The 18,740-nt window shown below is 32.3% G+C and overlaps 1 protein-coding gene across 1 annotated transcript in view; it reads left to right on the top strand.

The window, feature by feature from the left end:
* Nucleotides 1–18,740, top strand: part of LOC132702208 (peroxidase-like) — a 70,132-nt gene that overhangs the window by 49,209 nt on the left and 2,183 nt on the right. The window contains exons 3-11 of the mRNA XM_060670710.1: nucleotides 211–425; nucleotides 490–666; nucleotides 936–1,132; nucleotides 12,602–12,797; nucleotides 12,851–13,196; nucleotides 13,257–13,413; nucleotides 13,896–14,069; nucleotides 15,806–15,989; nucleotides 16,040–16,157. Of these exons, the coding sequence (XP_060526693.1) occupies nucleotides 211–425; nucleotides 490–666; nucleotides 936–1,132; nucleotides 12,602–12,797; nucleotides 12,851–13,196; nucleotides 13,257–13,413; nucleotides 13,896–14,069; nucleotides 15,806–15,989; nucleotides 16,040–16,157 (1,764 nt within the window). The remainder of the gene's footprint in view (nucleotides 1–210; nucleotides 426–489; nucleotides 667–935; nucleotides 1,133–12,601; nucleotides 12,798–12,850; nucleotides 13,197–13,256; nucleotides 13,414–13,895; nucleotides 14,070–15,805; nucleotides 15,990–16,039; nucleotides 16,158–18,740) is intronic.

Below are 18,740 nucleotides of genomic sequence, written 5' to 3'. Positions count from 1 at the left end.
ATTTTTGGCCATTCGTTATGTTATATTTAGTAGTTTGTTTCGACTTTCTTTTATTTTATTTGCCTATTCTATGGTGTTTATATTTCGTTTTGATGATTTATATTTTAGTCACCATTTTACGATCAGAATTTCAATTCCCAAGATTTTCGTTACCGCTATTGCTATTGCCACCATTTAAACAGTTTTTATCAACAAGATACTCCATTTCAGAAGCGTCTTTGGTTCCGGTCAATACATTCCTGGGTTACCTCAAGCCCCGACCACCCAAGACCCAAGCACTCTTGGCTGTGGTACGGCACCATCATTCTGCTCACCTAACTCCAGATACAGAACATACGACGGTTCGTGCAACAACCTTAGAAATCCAGGTCTCGGAACACCTCAGACCCGTTACAACAGGTTACTGCCTGCAAAGTATGGAGACGGTGAGAAGAGTAGCGATAATATAAATCTCCAATCGAGGTTACTAACGTTTGCTTTTGTTGTTAGGGATTAGTACTCCAACGCTAGCTCAGAGCGGTAGACCCTTGCCCAGCGCTAGAGCCGTCAGCGCGGTGATGTATCCAGATGTGCCCATTGAAGATCCGATCTGGACCCTCAACGCCATGCAGTACGGACAAATTATCACACACGATATGAGTTTGATTGTAGGCACTACTCAAACGCGTAAGTTTCATAATATTTCTTAGAATCCATCCACTGGCAGCGTCTTCAGATATTTTGTGATATAATGGTGGTACTCCCATTAATGTGTCGAAAATAAATGAGACAAGTCATTAATACAGTATTAAAAAATCGGCAAATTAAAAATTGTGCATCGAAAAGAACTTGTCTCCACTTCGTTTGTTCCCATATACTTCTTGTTGGGCTAAAAATGAAAGAGTACTTTTATAAACATTATGCATTAAAGATAACAAAACTTTCTCTAATATCAGAACCGCATTCAACGAAATGTTGTTCACCTGACGGTCAGCTGCTATCTTTGGCAAACAGTCCCGACCATTGCTTCCCAATCACAGTACCCAGAGATGATCCGGCATATTCCCAGTTGAACATCCGCTGCATGAACTTTGTCAGGACCATTACAGACAGAGACAGGAATTGTGTGGGAGGTCACCAACCAGCCGAACAGGTTAGGGTTAAGCGATTCTCTTAGTGGTTGATTGGTTGTCTTTATCCAGGGATTCTTTCTGTTTAATTTTAAAGGTCAAAAATGAAAATTAAAATTATACGACATGAAAATAATAAAAAACGGGATTCGGATATAACTAGAATAGAATTAGTGCTGCAGAGAACCTCTACTACTTTGATAACTTTTTGGTATAGTTCCATCTGTCTAAAAAATAAAAAGAGTTAACCTAAATGCTACCAAAACAAAATTATTTAGAAGCTTTCTGTTAGAAGTAGCTTATTAATAATATATAATATAACATTCCAAATCAAATTAATATTTATAAAACCAGTCAATTTTATTACTGGATAGATTTCGTCAATAATGGAAATAAAATGGAGAAAAGTCATAAAAAAATACGTAATAGTTGATTAGAAAATTTTGAGAAAGTAAAGGAACTATTGTGTTATATTCTAAATAATAGAGCAATTGTAATAATACGAAAATATCAAAAACTAATTTTATTTATTTATTTTAAACTAAGCAAACCAACTTTATCTGAGTGATAAAATAATTCCAATTAATAATGAATCGCTTTGTAAAATTAAGAGAACTTAAGGATACTCTTAAGAATAGAAAATACTGTATTGCTCTGATATTGATGGTATTTTTGTTGTGAAAGTTTGTTTGGCTGAAGCTTCTTGACATGAATTAACTAATCAGGGCGAGCGTTGCTTTTTTCAAAATTTTATTTAATTTTAAGATGTTCGTTACAATAAACATATCTTCAGTAAGTACTGGGAAATTGAAGAAATAACATTTTTTCAACTATACCATCAAGAAGGGTGGTTGGACACTTCTTCGGTGTTTCAGTTCTTCGAGTTTTTCTAATTTATTATTGGTTCATTTATTTCTTGGTTCATTTTATACTTGGATATTTGTAGAAGTCCGAGAACTCCAGAAATGAGTAACTTGACGGAAGTTCTCTTAAATTATTCAATTGATCTAATTAACTTTCTTTAAATGAACAGTCCAAATTCAACTGATTTTGTGGTATTGGTATATTTGACAAATCAGGAAACAATATTGGCTACATACTGGAGTTGATTGTTGATTTATTGATCGATTATTTGATGATTAATTTTCATAAGGCATCCATTTGGAAATTTAATACGTTCTATGAGGATTTTGCTATTCCTCTGGAACTACTAAAATCTATTAGCTGGAATTTTCCAGTTCTTAATTTCATTTTTCTTAATTGCTCAGTCTTTTTGTGCTTTATTTGACAAAATCAAAATTTCGCTAAACAGGTCATTCATTTTAATTATACTTGGGTGAACAATTTCCACGTTTTAAATTTTGACGTTTTTCAATTCTGTCGGCCGTGTCAGTGAATGTATTCGTGCTGTTTTGAGAAAATGTATCCAAAAACTAACTATCGTAGAAAAAGTCTAGTATGCAACACATTCGGTAAACTTCTAAAATCACTTAAAAACTCGTGAGTCAAATGCCGTTTACCGCACTTGTTGCATAATATACTATTACTATATATAAGCCGATTTTTGAACAATTAATCGTATTTCTTCGATTCTGAGTTGTCTTTTTTGAACCATTTTCTGCAAATGTCTGGTTAAATTTGATAAGAATGTTTAGAGATCAAGAATTTTGTGTTAAATTGGTTTCAGTTAACTGGTTTTGGTTGTGCTGCAAGTTTTTAATAAGATGCTCATAGTTGCATCAACATTTATCAACTGTCTTTTCCCATGAGGCAGAACACTTGATAATTTATTTTCAACCCTGTTTTCCAAGATATTAAAAGTTTAACATAATTTATGGTGATCATTATGATATCTGACACACTGCTTTAATTAACTATTCAGGATGACCGTCGCCTTTTTCAAAAATTTATTTAATTTTTATTTAATGTTTGCTCCAGCAACATATGCTAAGTACTGGGAAATTGAAAAAATTACGATTTTATATGAGTAAATACCACTCCACTGGGCAATATTCTAGTTGATATAACTCATGTGAATTCGAATTTGATTTTCAGTTATGTCTTGTAGAGAATGAATCTTTCCGTTATACTTAATGTGTAAGCAAATAGCGCTCCATTTGACGGACCATCCGACACGCACAAACCATTAATAAAACTGTGGTTCAGATTTAATCTGTCGCCCATGTGCTTAATTAATGTCGACGGGCAATAAAATAGAAAGTGTTTATACGTGCGTTTATCTCTCGTCGAATACTTTTTAATTACATTACGCGCTTGCAAATCCGACAAAAATCAGAGCAATTCTTTCTATTCAACCGGTTGTGCCTTTTTCGACGACGTATTTTAAACCGGCGGCAATAAGGAAAAAACGCATAATATGTAAACACGCAATTTACACCTATGTAAACACAAAGGTTGATCTGATTTTTTATGAAAGTACCGCATACGTTAAATACCAAAGTCGTGGTCACCGCGTACGGCTTCGAATACGATCCGAGCGGGTGCATAAACTTAAAATTGTGCAACCATGTAGGAAGATAATAAAATGTCAACCGTTACCAACGATCGATCGAAATCGGAGGTTTGTGTCTGCGTTGACTAACCGAAAACGTGCATGCAACAATAGATACTTGGCGCAGTCGGTAGGATACTAGAATGATAGTCAAAAAAACTATATTAAACTTCTAAATATCTTGGAAAATAAATATCAGGTATTCTGCCTCATGTTGTTAAGGCTATTACAGGAAACCTTGATGCAAAAAAAAAAACTTGTAGCACAACCAAAATGAGCAAGTGTGTAAAAATAACAAATACCGGATATTAATCAAATAGGTCTAACTGTTCAAAAAGCGGCTTGCAGATATTAAAGTTGTATTGATACAGATCGTTAACATCAACTTACAGATATTACCAATGTACTAATACACATCATTTACATATGAAGTTATTCCATCAGTGTTAAGTTAAATCCCAACATTTTAAGCTTATGATTTTACACAAGCTGTATTTAGAAGTTTGTATGTTTAATGAATAATCTTCATAAATAGAGCACCAAGCGTTTTTATAGTTTAGTATATTAGATTTAATCTAGTATTAATCATCACTTTCAATTAGCCAAATGTTATATTTCAAGTTCAAAATTACGTGGTGGAAACTAGTGGTCCATTTTAAAATCGAATCACTGTAATTTCCATTTTCTTAATTACTTTCGTCCATTTTATTTCCATTATTAACGACATTTATCCATTAAAAAAATTATGTATAAAAATTGCAATGGCAAAGGGTTTCTCACATTGTCAAAATCGAGAATAGAAAAAGAGGAATGGCGCAATTATCTTAAGATGGATGAAAATGATTATACGCTACTGGTAAAGATAGTAAATCTAATGAAACAACGTCAAAACATATCTAACGATTAGACGAAACTACCAAATTTACTCCTGCAATATATGCACATTTCGTTTCTAGATACAAAGTACTGCATAAAGAATGCACGAAAGTAAGAAAAACATTTATTTGATCTGCAAGCTTTATATGCGGGGTTACCAAAACCGTAATCTTCCAAGTTGAAACTTTTAGCAAATGCGCAGGAATGAAAAAACCAGGAAATGGTATGGAAGATGATGGAAACTATCTGAGAATAAGAATACGAAGTAATATAAATATAATAATAAATGATAAATATTAAAGTCGAGGTAATATTATAGTTACGTTTTTATTTTATGGGTTTTTATTCTGTTTAAATTTCACTTAAAACAATTCAACCCCATTTATTAGATTATGTCTTAAGACAAAACAACAAAAGGGAACAAATTTTATATCTTTCTTTTGTTTGCTCCATAATTCCAAGCAGACTGACCTCTTTCAAATTTGGCGCCACCAAATGCCAAAAAATTAATTCGTCGTTGGGGCGCTGGTAAATACGATTCTCATTTACTAGGGGACATAACTCTTATATCAGTTCTCCACCGTGAGCTACAGTACAGGAGAGTTATCTTAACATTATAGAGAAAAATAATAAAAATACAAAGCCTTCCTAATCAATCTCGCTCAAAAATTATATCGCCAAATAGAAACTACATACCTGCATATCATTACAATACATTTTTCTCCAATGTATACTAAACAAATAACAAAACCAAATATCCACCATAAACACACATAAAGCTAAGGAGTATTGGAATCAGAGTTATTGAAAATAAAATACTTACAAAAATATTATCTTTAATAAATCGCTTTCAAAATATTTTTGTTTTGGAGTTTTATATCATTTTTATAAGTATGGTGGAAAATAAACTCGTGAATACTAAAAGACGTATGGCATAAAAGAAAACAATAATAAACAATAATAAAGACAGAAATGCAACTAGAAGTTTAAACTCAAATCGTTCAAATTTAGTACATCCGAGTTGCCTTGGATGCACTTTATAAATGGTAAAGTCTGTTCATAGATATAAGAAAGTGACCAATTGCTTTTGAATGGGATTATCCAAGGGTGGTCATTAACATACAATGCAACAAGATTATTACCTAAAGTTTCGGAATTTAAATTCAGGTAAAATTGTGGTCCGTAATAGAAAATAATTTTATATCTCCCTGTGTTTAATATTCTTTGGTTTGGTATACTACTTAATTTAAGGCTATTAGTAATCATTCTTATTTCGTGTGTAATACAGCGTGTGTTGAATCGTGTGCGAATTATGCATAATATGTGCGAGTCTAGTGTATCTGCGGAGATGCTCCTGCCCAAATGTAGAAAACACTATTCTATTGAGACTAAAGAAGTTATAAATATAAATGTTTATTTGACTCGCATTGAACGTGGTGCCATCAAGCAAGCATCTTTAGGAGAAACGGCCACATTGACGAAAATTCCAACATCAACTGTATGGAAAATTGTGAATTTTGTGATTTTCTCGAGTGTAGATGAAAGTGATCAAGATATAATACAGCGTAAAATTTACCAGTTATTTGAGGAACAAAGCGTGCCTACAATAGATATCTTAATTAGGAGGCTTGAAAAAGATGAAACCGGTGTTAAATGTGGCAGCACTACCTTTTGCCAGTGTATTCAACACATGGGTTTTAGCTTTTAAAAAATTGACAAAAGGCAAGTTTTAATAGAATATTTTAGAATTCGGAAATGGCGACTGGAATATCTAGAAAAAATTAGGATTTTCAAAGAACAACAAAGGAAAATTATTTACTTGGATGAAACCTGGTTAGACACTTATGATACCCCGCAAAAGGGTTGGGTTGACTCAACTGATAAGTGTAAAACAAACGCACCAAACAAAAAGAAGTAAAAGAATAACTATTTTGCATGCTAGTTCTAAAGATGGTTGGATTCCAAATGGACTTTCTCTGTCTGCGAAAAATATTGAAGATTCTTCTCTAGATTACCATGAAGACACCACCGTAGATTTATTTGAAAGTTGGTTTAAAAACAAACTAGTTCCAAACATTCCTCCTAACAATGCAAGTTACCGCAATAGACAGTTGACTAAAATCCCTTCCTCATGTGACACAAAAGCAACAATCCAAAACTACATGTATAATAACGACATTTATTTTCACGAAGATTATACCAAAAAGCAATTAATTGAGGTTTTACAAAGCTTGAACCTACAAAAGGAATACGGCTGTGATAATTATGCAAAAATTCAATTTTAAGGCTTTCACCTTACCACTGTATATTTAATCCCATTGAACATGTTTGGCACCAACTGAAATCTGCCATTCGTCGTAACAATGTTTTTCCTCGTGTTAACTCCAATGTCCTCAAACTTATAGAACCGAAGTTTTTAACATCCCTCCACAAAGTTGGTCAAATTCTGTTAAACATATAGAAAAAGCAGAACAATCTTATATCCATATTGCAAATCATATAGAACAAATAATAATTAGAACAAGCGATGATAACGATAGTGATACTGATATATTATGTTAACAATTTTAAGTAATTTAAGTAGACAATAAAAACAATTTGTAACTTTATTTTAGATTTAAACATAAATACATACATAAATAAATAAATATTGTTTAGCATCTTTCCTAACAAAACCCCAAGTAAATAAATTCGAAGCAAAGTAAGGACCTGTTCGGCCATATTTCATTCTTACAGCTTGCTCGGGTCTTTCCTTAATTCCTATCAGTTAGTCATTTTCTTATATCTATGAACAGACTTTACCCTTATTACGCCCGTCTTATCAGTTGCTCAGTTTTTATTTATTTTCTCTCCGCAAGCAGAAAATCGAAAATTAAAATTCGCATGTAATGAAATTCGTACGGCAACCTAATATCCCAACAACATTGTATTCCGTATGCGATACTTTCGCTTAGGCTGACAAATTGTATTACTCGGCAACCGCGACCGGTAATGAGCTGGATAATTCATAATTCAAGCGTTTTGGTTTCCAATCAGTGCAAATAAATGTTTATTTATGAATTTTTGCAATGTACGTATCAGCATATAAGTGTAAATTTGCATTTTTTAATTTTAGATTTGAATTTCTTTAAAGGAATTCTCTCTTCAACAGAATTTTAACACTTATTTTTCATATCATTTAAATCGTCCCATATTTCTACAAGAACAATACTAGGAAAAAAAGTTTGTAGCTTCATTAAAATATTGCAGAGCTATTGTACAAGTGGGAGAATTGAGTGTTATTAAGGGTGTGCATAAAAAATGTATTTTAAATTTTACCGGGTATCCCATTTTGTAGGGTATATCGGTTATTTTTTAAGATAGAAAGTTGAGATTTACGCAACTCTGTGCTACTTTTTTTGTGAAATTAAAGATGCCGTCGACAAAATTGTTATGGCTCTCTTGGTTGTTGAGATACAGGGTGAATATTGAAGGATGGAATTGAGGTGGCTTTTACTTGATGAAAATCAATTTATCAAAATAAATAAGAACTAAGTAAAAGTTTTTTTATGGTGGTATAGATACGTGGATGATATTTTTGCTTGCTTTGTTGGAACGGACAGACAATTGAATTCTTTTTTAAATTACATTAATTCATTACATAATCGTATAAAATTCACTATCGAGATTGAACAGGATAACTCTATTAACTTTTTAGACTTAACTATTACGAAAGCGCAAAACAAATCAGATTTTTCAATATATCATAAACCTTCACACACGGACACAGTCATACATAACAGCTCAAATCACCCTTATACACACAAAATGGCTGCATTTAACTCTTTTATACACAGACTTCTTAATACGCCACCCTCAACAGAAAATTACAACAAAGAACTTAACATCATTAAACAAACTGCACTGAACAACGGCTACAATCCGTCCATTATAGATAATATTATAAATAAAAAACAAATACAGACAACAGTAAACTATATTTATCCGAAACCTAATACAGAACACGAACAATTTAAAACAATTACAAACATAGGAGAACCTACTGAAAAAAATTCAAAACATTTGTCAAAATGTGGTTTAAAGCTTTCAGAACTAACAAGACAATAGGAAAATATTTAAAAAACAATAAAACGAAATGTCCAAAATCCCAAAGATCAGGTGTCTATAGGTTGAAATGTGGATCTTGTCCTAAAATTTATATTGGACAAAGAGGTAGATCCTTGAAGAAACGCATTAACGAACATAAAAGAGCGTTTAAAAACAATAATTTAGATTCTAATTATGCTACACACTTAAACACAGAAAAACACATTTTTGACGACAATTTTGATATTTTACATACACCCACAAAAAGTAGAAAATTAAATTTATTGGAAGCCATGGAGATTAACAAAATGAGACATTCAAATGTATTGCTTAACGATCAATTAGATTTAAATACCTCTCCTTTATTGAACTTAAATTCTCAAAACAACATTAATTAAGGTTTTATGGTCATTTTTCGGTATATATAGTAGCAGGTAGTTTGTAAATATGTATGTTGTCGAAACAATTGTCATGTCATAATATATATTTTCGTGAAAATCTGAACTTTTAGTTCTTATTTATTTTGAATATTGAAGGGTTTAAAAAACGTTCTTATAGGATTTTTCCATAGTGGCGTCGTTTGTTTTTTACGTACTTTAACCGTTTATTAGTTACGAAGCCAACATATATTTTTTACCAAATGCAATATCCCGTGTAATATTTTTCACATTAATTGAAAATCATTTAAGAATTTCAGGAATTAGTATAAAGTTATTTTAGAAATTAAGCTCAAAATTTATTTTTTTCATATTTTATTTTATTTGCAGCAGTAGGCTATGAATTTATGAAACACAACATCCAAATAAACAATTATTAACATATAAGAAACTCAATACTATAAAATTCAATTATTTAAATGTGTTTTATACGTTATGAACTACTATTTGAAATAATTTTCAACTTATTATGGTCCATCATTACATTAATTAATAAGTAATAACAATATATCTAAAGAATAATAATCAACATGATATTATACCTAAAAATGTTCTCATGGCCTTCTTGATTGTTGAGATACGGGGTGAAATCCAGAACTATCGACTTTGGTACTTTTAAATTATTGAAAAGTTTAAAAAACGTTGTTATAGGACTTTTTTAGTAAAATCCAGCGGCGTAGTTTGTTTTTCAAATGGAACACAAAAATCTAAGCTTTTCAGAAATATGTATTAGTATAAAGTTGTTTTGAAAATTAAGCTCAAAATTTAATTATTAATTGTTACAATTATTAACATACAAGGAACTCAATTCTTTAAAATTTATTAATTTAAATGTGTTTATACGTTATGAACTACTATTTGTAATAATTTCTATCTATAGACTGTTAATGTAATATTATACCTAAAACTGTTGTTCAAATCGGAGACCATTTTCTCGAATGCAAAATTCGCCCATTGTTTTATTTTTTAAGTGTCATTTATAAGAATTATTGGTCTCCTTCGTAGAGTTTCGAGAGTTAAGTTCTGCTGCAGACTCGTATCGTGTTTTATATACTTTTTTTGCATATATCCCCATAAAAAAAAATCTAAAACTGAAAGATCCGGAGATCCGTTGATACCTATCCATTTTTGGAGGAAATTGTCACCTAAAAATGGTCTTAGTCTAAGAGTTATGACTTGAGCACCAACTTGCTGAAGATATATATCATTATAATATACTAAGGAAATATCTTATACTTACTTATACCTTCGTGCTATAAGACTTCCTTCATAAATTCGGTCGGTTATTCGCTGTCCCAAAATAAAACAGGATACCCAAGTCTCTCAAAAGAATAGTTGTTTCGAATTTGTTGTAAATACCAATGGCATCGCCAGAGTCCGAATGTTGAACACTTGTATGGATGGTATTTGTATTTTTTAAAAATTCCTTTGGGTAGTCGACTTTGGTACCCTTGGTATTGCTTGTGCTATGTGTTTGCAAGATAATGGCGGCGTTACTTCTATGTAACCCAATACATTTGATTCTCTTTGCTTATTATGGTCCTTGAAATAATTTTTGGACCTGGTTGAATAAGAGATCTGGAAACTATCTGAAAACGGTTGTCGTCTCTCTCGATATCTAATATTAACAAAACACATTTCTATAATGTAAAAGTTATACATACTGACTATATATTTACCAGTGGTAATACAATTCCGGAGGTCCTTGGGTATTTTCATTGCATTGTATAAAACATACCAACATATCATATGTTCCAGAATTTTCATACACTGCCATTATTATAGAAATAATGAATGAAATTAACACAAAAAAAGACAAATGGATAGGTAACAAAAACATAATTAAAAACTAACAGTTTCGTAAGTTTTAGACACATTTGCTTTTTTGTTTTTAATTGATAAGTCATAGCCGACTAACAATCTAACTTAGTATTATCATATTATAGTGTTTATCATATTAATAAGACATTATTTTTTAGAAACTAAGTAATGAGTCTCTTGTATAGTAATAACTGCTTAGGTATATCTCATTTTTAGTTCATTTATTATGGCCTACTGCTACAAATAAAGTAAAGAATGAAAAATATTTAATTTTGAGCTTAGTTTTCAAAACAGCTTTATAATAGTATATATTTTTGAAAAGCTTCAATGATTTCCAATTAATGTAAAAAATAATATATAGGGTGTTCCATTAAAAAAAAACGTATGTTTTCTTCAGCTAAAAAACGGTTAGAGCAAAATGGTGCCTCAAGTCATAATTTTGGACTTTTAAGACCAGTTTTAGATGACAGCTTCCCTCAAAAATTGATAGGTACCAACAGACCTTTAAGATTGTCTCCACTATATCCGGATTTTTTAGTTTTAGATTTCTTTTTTTTTTTTGGAGATATATGCAAAATAAAGTATATAAAACACGAAACGAATATGTAGCAGAACTTCAAGAGTTTACTTTCAAAATTGTACGATGGAGACCAATAATTCTTTTAAGTCCCATTAAAAAATTGAGAAAAATATGCGAGTTTGGCATTTGAAAAAATGGTCTCCAATTTGAACAACAGTTTTAGGCATAATATAAAGTTAGAATTCTGTATATATAATGTAATTTCGCACTAATTAATGTAATAGTGGGCTATAATAAGTTCAACATTATTACAAATAGTAGTTCGTAACGTAAAAAACACATTTAAATAATTGAATATTAATGTATTGAGGTTCTTGTATATTAATAATTGTTTACTTGGATGTTGTTTTTAATAGATTAATCATGCTGCTACAAGTAAAATAAAATACAAAGAAAAATAAATTTTGATCTTAATTTTCAAAACAATTTTATACTAATATATATTTCTGAAAAGATTAAATTGTTGTGTTCCATAAAAATATATATGTTTTCATCATAACCATTAAACGATTAGAGCAAGTAAAAACAAACTACGCCACTGGTTTCTAATGAAAAAATCTTATAAGAACGTTTCTTAAACTCTTAAATAACTCACATGGCAACGGAGTTATTTACCGGGGTGGTCTCAAAATCGATAGCTTTGGATTTCACCCTGTAGCTCAAAACCGAAAAGAACCATGATAATTTTGTTGAGAGCATCTTTAATTTCACAAAAAAGTAGCACACTGTCGCGTGAACCGCGACTCTCTATCATTAAAAATAAATTACTGTACTTTATATTTATCTTCCGGAACTGATAAAAGTCATCAATATTTTTGACACAAAACCATATTTTTAATATCGTGAACAAAGCACTAGAGTAATAAATTTGCATTAGAATATTTTGATTTGTTTTTAGTTTTGGCTCGAAATTCAAAATATTGAAAATTTATTCTCGAAACATACAGAGATCTAATTTACACACAAGTGTTGAGAATATTTTGAAACATTTTGGTAATTATTAGTGTAATGTATGTGGTTCCTTCACCTTTTACACTGTTAGCTGCATAAATAATGTTACGGTTTCACGAGTCGAATGCAGTAAAACATTGTTAAAGAGCTCAGGAACAACTTTATTTCATAAAACTCAAAAAAAAAAACAAAAATCATGGTATGTTAATGGTTAATTTGCAATTTCCAGTTGACGGCTGTGAACCACTACTTGGACTTGTCAATAGTTTACGGAAACAGCGACCAAGTTAACCAACAAGTCCGCCTCTTCCAAGGCGGCCGCCTAATCACCGAACAGAGAAACGGCCAAGAGTGGCTCCCCAGGAACCAAAACGCCTCCGGTGCTTGCACGCTGTTGTCTCCCAACGAACCCTGCTACATGGCAGGTAAAAATTCACCGCCACATTCTTCAGCCGCGCGTCATCCTATCGAATTGCAGGCGACGTCCGAGTAAACCAAAATCCTCAGCTCACCGTCCTCCAGACGATTCTCCTGAGAGAGCACAACAGAATCGCGGACACTTTGGCCCAACTGAATCCCCACTGGGACGACGAGACCACATTCCAGGAAGCCAGGAAAATCAACATTGCCCAACACCAGTGGATCTCGTACAACGAGTGGTTGCCAATCTTCATCGGTTTGGAGAATAGCTTGAAGAACAGGATCATCTACAAAACCAAAGACTGGGTTAATGATTACGATGAGAGTGTGAATCCTTCGATTTTAAACGAACACGCTACTGCAGCCTTCAGGTTCTTCCATACGCTCATCGCTGGTCAGCTCGAGTAAGTTAATTCACTCTCGATAAGTTTAAAAGGTCCTATCGTTTACGTTTGGTCCGCCAGCTTGGTGAGCGAGAAGAGAAACAGCTACGGCAGCGTTAGATTGAGCGACTGGTTCAACCGTCCGGCTGTTTTAGAACAGGGTAACAATTTCGATCAGCTCACCAGAGGGTTGGCAACCCAACCAGAACTAGCCCCTGACGCCTACCACGACAGCGAGGTATAACATATTCGATATTTTATTTGTCAAATGATTAGTCGGTACCTACTATATTCAGGTGTGAATGTTGAAATTGAACAAAGATATAATACACAAAATAAAATTTCGACCTCATATCTAACTAAAGCTCTTTTAGACATGGTAAGTGTGTCATACTCTTTTGGGGCGTTAGGGATTAGCATATCCTTTACAGCCACGCAGGTATCTCTCCCCACATAGCTATCTAAAAAGGCTTTTCTCTGATTGAACTTCATTTTGCTATATCATTTGGTGCCTTTGGAAATCTAAGAATAATTCGGATCTTGTTTTGTTTATGCTTATTCTTTATAGTCGCTTCCAATCCCTGCTTGATAGATAAAGGCAACACTTGAAATTAAACGTAAAATGGAACTAGTCAGATTGGATTATTTTGTAAAAAATATTTAATGAAATGAATACTTCCAGCTTCTAAGAACGGAATCACATTTGTACTCGTGTTGCAGATCACCCTTAACTGGTTGAGACAGCCCGGTCAGCCTCTAGGTCAAGATTTGAAGGCTATATGCGTGCAGAGAAACCGGGACCATGGACTCGCGTCTTACAACGACTACAGACACTTTTGTGGATTAAGGAAGGCCAGGTCTTTCCACGACTTCTTGGATGTTATTTCTGGCGAGGTAATGATTAGATCAATAATTACGAATTTTGGAATAATAAAACCAAATTTGAAATTTCTACATTAGAGCAGGCTGTGGTTTCCGATTATTATAATTCTGTCACGAATACTATTGCTTTTCTAATTATATTATGTATTCAATTTATTTTTGCAAGTTTTTTTTCCAAGTTCGATATAAAAGAACGCGCTAAATTTTATTAAATTACATTATATTGAAGAGACAATTGAAAATAGATTTGTGTTTGAAAAGTTGGTAAACAACTCTAAAAGAAATTGAAAAATCTATTAATGTGAATGATTTGACACCTGGGAAATTTTTTGCAACATTGTGAGGAAACACTGCGACATAATATTCTATACAGGGGTTTTTTAATAAGTGTCAGAGCATTTCCTCAACTATTTTTAAAAACTCATTCTATATAAACAAGATGTTCGAAATTTGAAGAAAAGTAGAAACCAAAAGGAAAAATTCAAAAATGTTTAATAAGTTTTACTAATAATTTTTGGTATTGAATTAAAATTGGAAAATAGGCAAAATCTAATTTCAAATACAAAAAAGGTTTTTATTTTTTCACGCCAAGACAGTGCGCTTTACGAAAGAAAAAAAAACAAATGAGACGAATTTTTTTAGTATTTTTGTTTTTATAAAAAAAAAATAAAATCCTTGGTTGCTAAAAATATGTGAAATAGGGAACTATTAAAACTATTAAACTTCAGTTAACTTCTGATCTATAAATGTGGTACGCATAATATGCCCGTCTTTGAAACATTCATTAATTACATAAATTTGGATGATAGGGTGTTCAAAAACCGACAGAGTTAGGCGGCCTAAACAAGTACCATAAAAAATTGAACATTCTTTTATATTTTCATAATGTGGGCATGACGCCCAACTAACAAGTAGTTTGTAGTACAAATTATTAAATAGTTACAGAGGCATTGCAAGTAATGATACCACGAAACCTAACCCAAAGTCTAACCTAACATAAGCATTAATTCTAACAAACAAACAAGAGAATAGGAAAAGACTGGAATAATTACAGTTAATGGTACAAAAACGTTCTTGGTGCGGGGTGAAAAGATAGAATGTGTAATGGGGAACCAAGAAATTTAGTCTATGTTATTACAGTCAGAGCAATCAAACCAGTTATTTGAAATTTTAATTAATATCATTAAGAAATGGTAATCATGATGATCACTAAGAGACACATAACCAAATCTATTTAATAAGATGTATGCTAAAAATCCTTGTATAGGATATGCTTTGTCCAAATTATACTTCAAAAACTTACGCTGGATTCTTTACATGCTATTAATATGACAATTTTATATAGAAGACCAAACCATTCATGCATACTCCAACCTAGATCTGACGTATGAGATATAATAATTTAATCACTTTTGTATTTTTAAAATCTGTGGTGAAACTAGGGCCCTCTAGGAGCAACGTCCAAATAAGTTCCAAATTCATATTTGCCATGTCGAGAAGCCTAAAAACTGCATATTTTTATTAAATTCAAACTAAAATTTAAACCTCACCATTTAAACTATATCTTTTTGTTTTATATGTAAGTTTTTTGTTTTTTGTTTAACATGATGAATTTGGAAATAAAAATGTAACAAAATGTTGTCAAGATAAAATGATAACATTGGACACACCACACTACAAAAGTCCATTATAACAGTTAGCAGCGCCTACAAAAGTTATGTGAAATTTTCTGCAAATTTCTTTCTCAGAACGTTCAAAAACTCGCTTCGCTCTACGAGCATCCTGACGACGTCGATTTGACAGTGGGCGGTTCCCTAGAAACGATAGTTCCCGGTACTTTGGCGGGACCTACGTTCTTGTGCATCCTGACCGAACAATTCTACAGGACGAGAGTCGGGGATAGATTCTGGTTCGAAAATGCAGGCGAACAAGGTAAGTTGCTCGTCACTTGCAGGTTTCGCTCTCTAGCAAATAAGTTTTAGGATTCACTTTACCGCAACTGAACGCTATTCGGAAGAGCACCATTTCCCGTGTCTTGTGCGACAACGGCCGTGACATCAAGGCCATGCAACCTCGTGGGTTCGAAAGGATATCACACACGTAAGTCGAAATTAACCACTATTTATAGTGGTTCTTCTTTTATTAACGATAGTTCGAATAAATACCAATTTAATGCTAAGAAAAATCAAATTCTTTTTGGTTAACGCTCTTGGTTCTGAAAAGAAATTGGTTGGGTAGATAGGGCTGAAAAAAAAGAACTTTTACTAGGTTTTTAATCGCACTATGACTGACGTAATTGAAAGCCTAATTTCTTACCTTGCGCTAGATAACGGTCTCTGACATAACCTAAAAAAAATCTAAAACAAAAAGCAAAGATATTCTTTTTTTACCTGATTAGATAGTCCAATAAGGACCCTATAATTTAATGAAAACTGCATCTCAATATCCTTAGCCAAACCTAAAATATCGATGTAAGATTCAAGACACTTCCACTAATTATCAACAATTCACTAAATTAAATGCTAATGTATTATTGAACACGCAAAAATTTCGGTTTTCTGAACATTTTTTGTACACTTTGCTTATTTTTAAAGATTTTGAAATTCTCGCTGTGTGTGGAATTTGATTGGTTGGGTTATAAAACGAAACGGTCGCTTCCTATTGGTTGTATAGAATCTGACGACTCGAAACCATAATACAACAATCACACATCGCCGTACGCATGACGTCGGAGCTAAAAATTTTAATTTTACGCGGTGTACTTATAGGATATGATACTTGTTTAGAGTGCAATCTACTAAAGTTTGTTAATTATAATTGTTTAGAGTAAAAAGTATGTTGCTATTAGATTTGGAGAGACCAGTTATGCAAAAACATATGAAAAAATCTTTACGTTCTGCTTATAACCTAATGGAATTATGATGGAATTTGATAAACAGCATTTGCACTTATCAAGCTAAGATGTTTGGAGTAGGTATTTAAAATGAAGTTTTGATATTACAATAAAGGATTAGCTTTCATTTTATATATAACGTTTTTGATTGTCCTTTTATTTATTTCTATACCATTTCTTACAAAACCATTATCGATAAAATGGTTTCTCAGATGTGGAACATCAGCAAACCCATAAACCTTCTGGTTACTAGTTGGATTAATAAACCATGTTTTAGCTGTATTGATTCCCAGTTCTTTATGCAACCCTCTATTCCTCCACCCAAGTCCCTTACTACGGCCACCACTGGAAAACCGACACTTTCCACGTATTTGATTATTTCAAAAAGCTCGCTTTTAGTTATAGCACAGTCGTAGTAAAAGAAATGGGTTGCTTTCGATTTTCAACCAGGCCTCTTAGCATTGCTACTTGAACATAGTTGTTTGGTTTCATTTTTGTGTTATTTGATTTGTTATACATGCACCATTCATTCACCTTCATTTCATCAAATGAAAAACCACACAACTTTTTTGAGTTGGGCAAATCTTTTTTTTTGACAACCATAAATACCTAAAAAAAAATATTTTGTATATTGGAACGTGCACCAGCTGAATGTATTATAATTGCTTTTCAAATATCTTCAATCGTCCACGTTATCCGCTAATGCGGAAGTTTTAATTTTTTGACTTGTGCCGGGGTCAAAATATTCAGAAAATCTGGTTCTAATTTGTCAGCCTTTCAACTTCTTTTTTTAAGTTGGCAATAATGTTAATAAACTATCTCATATCTTTTTTTGAATTAACAATTTCCGTTTGCGGAACAGCGTTAGAAATATCAGTATCGCCCAAATCCTGATCTGATGATGATACTTCTGTTACTGGTATGACTACCACCACCATCACCAACATCCCTATAACTACACAAGGTCGCATCAAAATATGTAAGTTAGTAAGCAAAACAATATTAAATAGGCACATTTTTTGGAAGTATTTGTTTGCAAAAGATTTTTTGGTTGGAATTTACATGTTGGAACACTCTACCTGCTTTCTAAAAGAGACTCAACTCATTTTGTTCTATTTCTTCTATCAATCCAGCTCTTTGGAGCCAATTTCCCTTTGACATCCCTCGATCTTTGCAATGGAAAATTAATAAATGGCACTAGGTCTGTTTTAAATAATCAGCGATTTGCGGCGGTTTAGCCCAAAAGTTCGAAACGTAGATTTCGTTCGTAAGAAAATTCGTCGAAATGTCTAGAAAAAACTCTGACAGTTTTAAACATCCAAACCACAAAAAAGCACAAGAAATTCTACGAAGACGAAAAAAACAGAATACAAACAATGATATTTGGTGAAGAATCCCGCCAAATCAAGCTCCGCGTGACATCAGTGACAGTGACGGCTCCGCCTACATATGCAATGTCAAATCTTTGTCATGAGTCGAAACAAGATAGTGCAGCAAAAATGTTTTGTTTTTCAATCTTGTTTTTTTTACACTCCCTTTCTAGGACTACTTAAACTTTTGGGACTAAGCTATTATAATTTTAATACTTTTTTACAATCGAATGGCACGAAATTAGCCGTTTTCAAATATTTAGTTTTATCACCCATTTTTTTATTAAAACATTTAGTCACTAAAATTAGTAATAATAATGATAATAATAATAATAATATATAGCATAATTATAATATAATTTGCAAGATTATTCGTATGTTGGGTACACAGGGTCGATTCAAAATTAACAAAAGACTATA

Source organism: Cylas formicarius, unplaced genomic scaffold (genome assembly GCF_029955315.1).
Source record: "Cylas formicarius isolate icCylForm1 unplaced genomic scaffold, icCylForm1.1 PGA_scaffold_5__7_contigs__length_24384050, whole genome shotgun sequence".
In the NCBI taxonomy this organism is placed as follows: Eukaryota; Metazoa; Arthropoda; class Insecta; order Coleoptera; family Brentidae; genus Cylas; species Cylas formicarius.
This window is presented reverse-complemented; position numbering and strand designations above follow the sequence as displayed.